A 10150-nucleotide genomic window follows, 5' to 3' on the forward strand; every position below is an offset into this window, starting at 1 on the left:
ATTATAGCAACTCTATTTAGGATCCCCATTGAAGATAAGTCATGTGCCATTTATGCTATCAAGTATCAACGGACACACAACCTAACCTTGTCAAATTACTAATGTCTTCATGCACAAGCAAATAATAGTCACATCGTTACACAGTGTTATAACTCTAATGTTAATATTAATGGACATTATAGTTGATAGAAATGTGTGTTATAACATGGATTGATAACAACACTTGACGAAGCGGTGGTTACAACGAAACGGCACAATCTGGAACCTTCATGTGTCCACAAACCTTGTTCAATGAACCATAACCATCCATTGCAACAAGGTAAGTGTGCAGGAGACATGGAATCATATCACCTGTCATTCGTCGGACCGACTTCTTTAGGCCTCATGATCTGCAGATTAACATAAAATCCCATGTTAGTGGCAAGTAAACAAAACTAAGATTAATAAATAATTGCACAGGGTTTTCACTACTTGGATCAAAATCTATAAAAATTCAATATACACTACCCTTCCGGAACTCGATTTTAATCTCACTTTGTCTCATGTAACTCAAAAGTCTTCACTCTACTATTTGAAACTCAAAATTCGTTCCATTTTGCCCCCCTTGAACACGATTTGGATCCCATTTTTCCCCCTGAAACTGAATAAAAGTCATCATTTTACTCTATAAAAATGAAAACTCCCTCCACATTGGCTTGATTCTATTAATTCCGTTATGTGGATTTGATTTAGGTGCACCATGCTAATCAATTTCTTTTTTATTTTTTTCCACCTCTGCAACTCAAGCACATAAACCCAAAAAAATTTCCAATGCTTAATATCTTCTTTTAAACTTAATATTTTCTAATTATTGAAAGTTGAATGTTAACACGTAATGAAGATTTATAATTAAATTCATTGACACATGTAGACAGTCTTATTAGCTAGTGGGTCCCACATATATTTTAGGAGGCAGTTTTTGAGTTTCAATGAAAAGATAGAGAGGAGACTACAAGTTAAAGTTGAACAAATTTTGAGTTTCAAGTTGGGAAGTAATGATTTTTGACTTACAGAAAACAAAGTGAAATCAAAATCGAGTTCTAGGAAAGAAGCCAAAAATAAACGGTAGCCTGCAAACCAAGAAAGTGGATGAAGGCAAGAACATACATACCTCAAGATTACCGCAATTGAAGCCATCGCGAACGAGTTGGTTGATTGCGTCTCTGAGCCTGCAATAGTCCTCAAATTTGTTGTAAATTTGGTGGCAGATTCGAACGTACCCAGTTATAGGTGCAAGCTCTCCATCTTTCGGGTTTTGATAATGTATTTTCACTTCCACACTAAATTTCTTGCACAGAAGTTCCCACAACTTCATAGCATCTTCATCACTCAGAACCCCCAAACAGGCCGGCAATCCAACCATCACCATGCTCGAACACATTTCCGGCGGACACCCTAGATTGGTTCCCCAAGCTTCTGCAAGCATCTTCCCCATCTCAACAACAGCATCATGATTCCGGTTCCTGATTCCCTCTGCACCACCTTCGAATCTGTTGACAAACTCCATAACTGAAGGAAGAACGAGATAGGGACTATAATCCCTCGTCCCAACCCAACCGGTTTCTTTGACCAATCCGTTTCCATAGTCATGAGACACAACAGGATGATGCAAATCTAAATGTGTCATAACTGATTTCCTGCAGTACAAGAATGCAACCGCAGGCGGGCAGAAAAACCACTTGTACAAATTACCTGTGTAAAAATCCGCTCTGATTTCGTTCATGTCCACATCTACACACCCAACAGCATGAGCTGCATCAACTAAAACTTGCTCAACACCTTCTTCCTTGCAAATTTTAACCAATTCCTTAACCGGCATCACAAAGCTTGGCATGCAGGTAACGTGATCAATCACCGCCAGTCTCACTCTCCTCCCAATACCCTTTTCTCTCCTCAAAGCTGTCTTGAATTCACTCACGATTTCCTCGTTTGAAGTCACCGGAAAATTAAATGGAACTTCGATCGCATACCCACCAGCGCGCAAAAAATAGGCCTTGATTGAGTTCTTCACCGCCCCATAAGTGCAGCGAAACATTATGACAGCATCTCCTTTGTCGAATTTCCCTTCCACGAAAGACCATGCCGTCTGCTTCAGGACTATAGCAACAGCAGTGCTGACATTATCCACAATGGAGACTTCCTCCACATCATCTGCATTGATGAGGTCTTTGATTACTGTTCTCGATTCAAGTATCCCATTTGGAAGCTCGTTCAAGTAGAAGTCGTCGGGCTGGCGGAGCAATTTGAGCTGCCATTGGTGCAAGGAAGAGATGACGGAGGCAGGGCAGCAACCAAAGCTGCCATTGTTGATCCTGGCAATGCCCGGAGCGTGGTGGGAGAATTCAGATTGGATTTCGGTGTCTGTGATGAAGGAAGAGGGTTTCTGCTTAACGGAGACTTGGGTTTGGGTGTCATTATGATTAAGGTTATGGTAATGGCGATTAGAGGGTCTCGAAATTCGGAAGGAAAGATTGGGGCAGAGGAATCGAGGAACATAGTAACGGAAAAACATGATAATCTTCTCCGCCATGACCTCCAGGAGTAAACTCTCTTAACCACTAAAAAAACGCTAGCAAATGTTCAGGCAAGAAACTAAACAGATTAAGGCTCCTTAAACTGCTATCGAAAGTGTTTTTTTTTCTTTTTCTTTTTTTTTTGGGTCGACGATCTCTCACTCTGTCATTTTCCTACTTAATAATTTGTAATATCCTTGGGACGCTTGATGTCTTATTGCTTGTCTTGACTACTGACTATACGTGTGACGAGCTACAACCAAATCATCAGTTGTTTTATGTATGACATCGAAGGGATTTTAAATTTCAGGGCTCGTTGAACACTACTTTGGAAAATGGTTTTTCTCGTTTTTTGATAATCAAAAGCACTTCTGACGAGTCACAACGTTGAGGAAAAAAACTGGAACGTGGTTAAAGTACTTCCTAATGTTCTCAGAAGAAGTTCAGCTTGAAGCACTCAGAAAACACTAGACTTTTAGCAGAACTTAGGCTTTTACCAAGAGCACTTTCAACACAAACGCTTATCAGCAGAAGTACTTAACTAGTTCCTACTCGGTCATCTTATTCTCAACGTAGTTAGATACGTGTAGATTCCTGCGGCTGTGCTCATGCTGTCTCAATGGTTGTCATGACTCTCTTGACAGTGACCAACGACCAAACTCACTTGTTTTATTAGCATGTGTACCAAACTTGTGTGTTTTGCTTGAAATTTTGGACCTTGGTAGGTTTAAAAAAGATAGAAACTAACATATTATTACATTGACTTTTGACAAGGTGATGTTCTAAACTTCTTTTAATCTACAAAGAAGAAGATTCAAACTTCAAAATAGAAGGTTGCACACGTTGTTCTAACTAACACATCTGCCACTTAGTACTACGGTGTAATGGTGTTCATCTTCACTTGTACGTGAGAGGTCTTAGGTTCGATTCTCGCCAAAGGCGAATTTGAACCACATTATTGCTAACTCATTGTAAGGATAAGCCCATCCCCTCTCTCGTAGTGTAGATAATATCGTTTGTTAAAAAAAAATGTAGATAATATCGTTTGTTAAAAATAAAAAAAAATAAAAAAAATAAAACTCACACATCTAACCCACAATAACATACTATATGAATAATTTGGACATGAGGTTTACAAGGCCAAAACGTCCACACTATATGAATAATTTGGACATGAGGTTTAATAGGCCAAAACGTCCACCAAATTAAGAACAAACTCAAAGAGTCGAATGAAACTAACGACTGCGGACGTAGGCCAAGTCGGTTCTAACCCCGTTGACCGAAAATTGGCATAACATGTTAGATTTTATTCAAAGAATAAATGTACATTTGTAGATATTATGCCGATAGATACAACATTTTCTGATATTTTTGTTTTATTGACAAACGATAGAATATCTACATTAAACTACGAGGATAGATTCAAACACAAAACCTTGGATGCAAAGGTCGACGTTTTCTGATATTTGTGGTGCTTGTTTTGATAGATACAACGTTTCCATTTGCTTTAGGTATTGCCAATAATATTTCAAGCTTACACCTATTCTTATTCCACTTTGACCTCCCATCACTCTCAACTTTTTCTTTTCTAAACATGATATGCAAAATGACTCACCTGAGAATCATCTTGATCGTACCTAATAATGATCCTATATTTCAAATCCATATCGGAACAAGTATACACTTTTAACCACTTGAGTCATAGGTCGAGGACCACACAACTCTACTATTCTAAACTACATCGAAGAGAATTCAAACTTGCAGAGGAGAGCACACAACTCTAGCCAACTTGACTACGCCCGGCTTTGCGACAAAGGTTTCTACAAAGAATTCGTACTTCAAATGTAAGAACAGAGTGCAAACTATTGAGAAAACATAGGCATAACTGCGCCAGCCGCCAATTGGTGTAGGGAGAAAACAAAATGTGGGGGAATAAGAATAAAATTTCAAGCTCAAAACCCCTTGAAGAGAACGGGAATACGAAGAAGTGGAATCCAGAGGAATACGAATAATATGATCGGACCAAAAACGAACACAAAATCGGAACAAAATCAGCATAACCGAATAACAGAAGTGGAGACATTGGAGACCAATCTTTCTTTGCCTTACCTTCTAATATTTCAACATTCTAAGACAAGTTACTTTTCGGATCCACAGCATATTGTGGTCCATGAGGAAACCCTCCATCCAAGACTTCTTTCTCAAGCTGCAAAAATTTCACTACATACAGCATGCCCTAACTAAGTCATGGTCAGGCTCAACCGTTTCTAAAGAGTCTTATTTCGATTCAAGCTTTATGTTTTAAATTTTAGGAGATAATTAAGCATGCAAATATCGATACAGTCATTAAACATTTACAACAGCAACAATTCCGACAGCATTCAACAGACAGCTAACATGTCCAGGAAACCAAAAACACCAAAAACCATGAAGAAATTTGTTTCTGCTTCGACACATGCACTTAGCAGTTTATTTTTCTACTAGTTTAGGGATTAATGGTACCGAAACCATTTGCTTCTACTGAGGCATGCAGGCGATGCAGATATAGCCATGGATGTTATTCATCAAAAGAGCTTCTTCGGTGCTTCATTGGACTACAATATGCAGAAAGTTACATGTCAAAAAACAATTTATCAATAATTAAAACATCGTACCAAATAATAGAAATAAGGCCCCCTCCTTGCATATCATAAACTGCATATACATCGGGCAAGAATTTTATACACAACAGAACTGTTAATCTACAAGATTCATACTACATTGAGTTTTTCCATGGATGTAAACATTTTCTACCTATATCACCACATTCTAAAGGGGGCAGGTGGGCGGAGTAACCTACTTCCACGGCCACGGCAAGTTGAAACAAATATCTCGACCACCGAATCAAGAAACGCCAGCTAACCATAATAAAACTTCTGGAAATGGTTGTAAGAGCACTTGGATTCATCACAAGATTTAACTGAGCATTTCAATCACAAAATGGGAGGACAAGAAATCCTGATTACCATACATTTCTAACTTAAAAACCATTAGAATGGATGAAAGCAGAGCATACCTCATCAGCTAGAAAGTTGAGCACAAGTGAACCCCTCAGAAACAAGTTGATTAATTGCGTCTCTGAACTTGTAATAGTCGTCAACTTTGTTGTACACTTGATGAGAAATTCGACAATACCCACTTATTGACTCAACCTCCCCATTCTTGGGTGGTCGGAAATATATGGGAACTTCAACACCAAACTTCTCCCTCAAATGTGTCCTTAACTTGTGAGTATCCTTCTCACTCAAGATCCCCAAACAAGCAGGTAACCCAATCATGATCATGCTGGCGCACATCTCCGGAGGGCACCCGAGATGCGTTCCCCATGCCTTGGCCAACATCTGCCCCATCTCAACAACGGTCTCATGATTCCTCTTCTTGATGCCCTCAATACCGCCTTCAAACCTATTGATGAATTCCAAAACCGAAGGCACTACCAACTGAGGGCTATAATCCCGAGTCCCAATCCAAGCGCTTTCTATAGCCAACCCATTACCATACTCATGAGAAACAACAGGATGGTGCAACTCTGGACACTTGGGGGACTTCCTACAGTGCAAAAACGCAATAGACGGCGGGCAAAAGTACCACTTATGCAAATTACTAGTATAATAATCCGCCCCAATTCGCTTCATATCGACATCAGTACACCCGATACTATGAGCAGCATCTACGAAAATCTGGTCAACATCCTCTTCCCTACAAATCTTAACTAGTTCTTCAACAGGTATAACCACACATGGCATTGAAGTAATATGATCAATCACAGCTAGCCTAACCCTCCTACCATTAGCCTTCCCTCTCTCCAAAGCTTTCTTAAATTCAGCGATAATTTCATCATTTGATTTCAAAGGAAAAGGCAAAGGGACTTCAATCACATACCCGCCGGCACGCGTCACGTACGCCTCAATCGACTTCTTCACGGCGCCATAAGCGTAATGAAGCATCACCACAGCATCCCCTTTGTCGAATTTGCTCTCAGAAAACCCCCAGGCCGTCTGCTGAAGCACGATGGCGGCGGCGGTGGTGGCATTGTCGACGATTGAGACCTCGTCGACGTGGTCTGCATTGATGAGCTCCTTGATTATGGTTCTGGATTGGTGGATGCCCTTCTTGAGCTCGTTGAAGTAGAAATGGTCGGGCTGGGCGAGGTATTTGAGCTGCCACCGCTGCTGGGCTTCGATGACGGAGGCGGGGCAGGAGCCGAAACTGCCGTTGTTGATCCGGGCGACGTTCGGGTCATGGTGGGAAAATTCAGCGGCGATTTCGGCCGCGGTGATGAAATTGGGGGAAAGTTTGGGTTTTTTAGAGATGTGGGTTTTGGGGTCTCCGTTGAGATGGTGGTCCGGCGAGGAGGCCATTTGGGGATTAAGGTTTGGGCAAGTTGATGATGGAGCCGAGGAAGAGCATGCAACGTTTGAAAGAGCGAGAGAGGAGTGGTTACCTTGAAGGCTTTGGGAGAGCCAAAGGGGCAAAAGAGAAATTAAATAAAACTTGAGTGGGTAAATTGTAATTTACTTTGGCGTGAAATTTAAAAAATGGGACAAGTGGGGGTGCATTAGATGTGCCATTAACCGAATTAACGAATCAGGTGGCGCCAAACAAGACGCACTTCGCTCGCTCGATGACTCGACTGACCATTTCCAGTTTGTTTGTTTTCACTCACGTGACACGCACGTGATTTATATACCTTTTAGTCGTACAATAAAACTCTTGGGTAAAGGAGAGGACACCTTTTCAAAAACTCGGTGAAGAAAGGGACACTTACAATCATACACTAATGGGTTATTATATAAAATAGTACTGAGATTTGCATGATCAATAGAAATGATTCTTAAAATTGAAAATTAATAGAAATGGTCTCTGAGATTGTCTACCATCCATGATTTTGGTCCTCCCGTTAAAAACTCTTTTGGCAATTTTCAAAACTTCGTAACTCAATCGATTTTTAACCAAATTCGACACATAGTATATCAAAATAAAGATAAGAAAGTATAGAACAAGATTATATCTATTTGGAAGCCCGATGATTGCCGGAGATGGCCGGAAATAGCCTGAAAGGTGACTGGTCCGCGAGAAAACTGGAAAACTCGCCAGAAACTGAGTAAACTTTAAATGCTCATAACTTCTTCAATACTCAACGAAATTGAGTGATTTAAAAAAAAAAATCATACTTCTCGACGACAAAGAGAATGGTATCTTTCTTTACTGCTAATTCGCCGTGATTTTGCTGGAAAATTGCTCGAAAGTGGCTAACTCGAAAATGGTTAGCCACTTTCGAGCCGTTGTCCAACCAAACCATGGCAAGTTAGCCTTGGAAAAAGGTATCATTCTCTTCGTATCATTAAGAAGTATTATTTTGTTTTTGAATCACTCAATTTGGTTGAGTATTGATGAAGTTATGAATGTTTAAAGTTTACCCAGTTTCCGGCGAGTTTTCCAGTTTTCCCACGGACCAGTCACCTTTCATATTTTCCTGCCATCTCCGGCAACTATTGGGCTTCAAAATAGTTATAATCTTATTCTACACTTTCCTATCTTCATTTTGATATATTATGGGTCGAATTTGGTTAAGAAACGATTGAGTTACAAAGCTTTGAAAATTGCCTAAAATCATTTTTAACGAGAGGATCAAAATCATGGATGGTGGACAATTTCAGGGACCATTTCTATTGATTTTCAATCTCTGGGACTATTTCTATTGATCATGCAAATCTCAGGGATCATTTTGTATAATAACCCTACACTAATTATGAATTAACTAATCTGCATATAACTTATAAATATATAAAGGAAGGCCAAACACAGCAAAAAAAATCCTAATCTCAAACACCAAAACACCAGCCGCCGCTTCCTCGACGAAGGAAAAGGTCACTTCGAACTGAAAAGAGCACCCGAACCAAAAACTAGATTTAAGAATGTTGCGCATAATCAATGCACCAAGAACCGCAGCATCCACAACCACACCTGCAAGGGAGGTCACAAAACGTAATAGTAGGAGAGGGAGGGCAAAGGGGGTGTGTAAAACACCCTTATTTCAATGTGAATCGTTCCACACTTCATCCAATTTTTTCGGCAAGTTAGTTCGGCAATGCACTGTAAGTGTTTTGTCTAGTGTCAAGATAAGGCCCAACACTCCGAGATCTAATTCATGATTATGGGTTGAAAAAGATAAGGGGGAGCAAAGAAGAGGTAGGAAAGCAAGGTGCGATGGGGCGAGGAAATGGGACTGCCGTTGAGTGGGCAATTGAGTGAGGAGAAGGGAGAAAGTTGAGACCAAAGCTCAGATGGTTGAGACGAGACTCAAATGTAGAGACAAAGCTCAGAAGGAGGCATAGATAAAAGAAATAAGGAGGAAGAGAAAAAGAAAGCAGAGAAATCAGAAGGATGCCACTGACCCTAAAATCAAAGGTTAGGACCGGCGGGTGTGGAAGGCTAGGGTTGCTTTCTTACCTAGAGAGCACCAGCAAGGGATAAGTAAAAAAATTGGTTACATTATTTCAACTAATAGTTCTCATGAATTTTACTGCGTAAAGTCGGATTATACCAAATTACATGAAATCTCTTTTTTTTTTTTTAATGCAACCGAAATACATTAGAAAAGAGATGCATATCTCGAACACTCCTACTTAAGTGTTTCTCATATATTCGAATGTAGATACAAGGTGGGACAAGTAAGAGAGACATGAAACGAGAATGTCCTTATTCGGTTTTACATTATAGTGGGGGATCTGCATCTCAAAGTGGAGAAATTTTTTATTTTGACCGAAACACGTATGATACATTATATGTTTTTATATAAGTGATGGAAAATTATATTTTTAAGTTATTAACTTTCTACCACACATATCTTATAATTTGTATAATAACATATGATGTATCATCCCGTATTCCGATCACATTAAAATATCTCTCCACAAAGTGGGACAAGTAAATTGGGTTGCATTCCGTTCGAGTTGCGTCCCAGATCTCTTTCAAAACTGTCAGTTTATTTATGGGGTGGTGGAACCAACAACAGCGATGTGTGCCACGTGGCAAATTATTACCATCTGACTTACTATAGGCTACTGACCCAAAGTAAAAATTATGTGGGCTTAAATTTATGCCCGCGTGCAGTCCGTACAAGTGTCGAGGTCTCTTATTTCTACTTGAGTTGAGTTCTTTTGGTATATTGTGCTCCGAATACATGTGTTATAATACATATTATTATATAAATAGGGAAAGTTTTTTTTTTACGTTATTAATTTTTTAATTCAAGTATCTTATCACGAGGAGACTATGATATCATTTGGTATAAATGATAGGTTCGAAATGAAAAAAATTAAGATTAAATTTGAAGATAGAAGATCTAATACTCTAGAATATATTACAATTCTCTTTGGAATGGTAGGATTAGAAGGAGAAGTTTTTTCACTTATAATTCTCTTCTAATCCTATCAAAATAAAAAATAATTCTCTATAAAAAATAATATACCTTCATCCTTCAAACATGCTTTGAATTTAGAGGGATATCAATTTCAATCAATTCTCTATACGAAACAAAGTCTCAGTACTTGCTT

General features: G+C 39.3%; 2 protein-coding genes across 6 annotated transcripts; both read right to left on the bottom strand.

Annotated features, from left to right (window-relative positions):
• Positions 1–141: 141 nt before the first annotated feature.
• LOC103955314 (probable L-cysteine desulfhydrase, chloroplastic) lies at positions 142–3159 on the bottom strand. Its single transcript, XM_009367186.3, has 2 exons — positions 1151–3159; positions 142–389 (listed from the first exon to the last, which is right to left on the bottom strand). Exons 1-2 carry the CDS (start codon positions 2567–2569, stop codon positions 348–350), a joined length of 1461 nt encoding a protein of 486 aa, XP_009365461.3. The 5' UTR covers positions 2570–3159; the 3' UTR covers positions 142–347.
• A 1725-nt stretch (positions 3160–4884) lies between these two features.
• On the bottom strand, positions 4885–7037 carry LOC103928254 (probable L-cysteine desulfhydrase, chloroplastic). 5 transcript variants are annotated; one of them, XR_007258096.1, is made up of 3 exons: positions 5608–7037; positions 5346–5467; positions 4885–5146 (listed from the first exon to the last, which is right to left on the bottom strand). XR_007258096.1 is itself a non-coding variant. In XM_009337265.3 (2 exons), the coding sequence occupies exon 1, from the start codon at positions 6950–6952 to the stop codon at positions 5612–5614; it is 1341 nt and encodes a 446-aa protein (XP_009335540.2). In that variant the 5' UTR covers positions 6953–7036; the 3' UTR covers positions 4885–5146; positions 5608–5611. The 5 variants fall into 5 exon arrangements, 3 of the variants coding, with proteins under 3 accessions (XP_009335540.2, XP_048439417.1, XP_009335541.2); XR_007258095.1 differs by having other exon boundaries at positions 5346–5511; positions 5608–7036; XM_009337265.3 differs by lacking the exon at positions 5346–5467 and having other exon boundaries at positions 5608–7036.
• Between the last annotated feature and the right edge of the window lie 3113 nt (positions 7038–10150).

Source organism: the organism of the source record quoted next, unplaced genomic scaffold, assembly GCF_019419815.1.
Source record: "Pyrus x bretschneideri cultivar Hongxiangsu unplaced genomic scaffold, Pyrus_bretschneideri_v1 Contig2, whole genome shotgun sequence".
NCBI classification, from domain to species: Eukaryota; Viridiplantae; Streptophyta; class Magnoliopsida; order Rosales; family Rosaceae; genus Pyrus; species Pyrus x bretschneideri.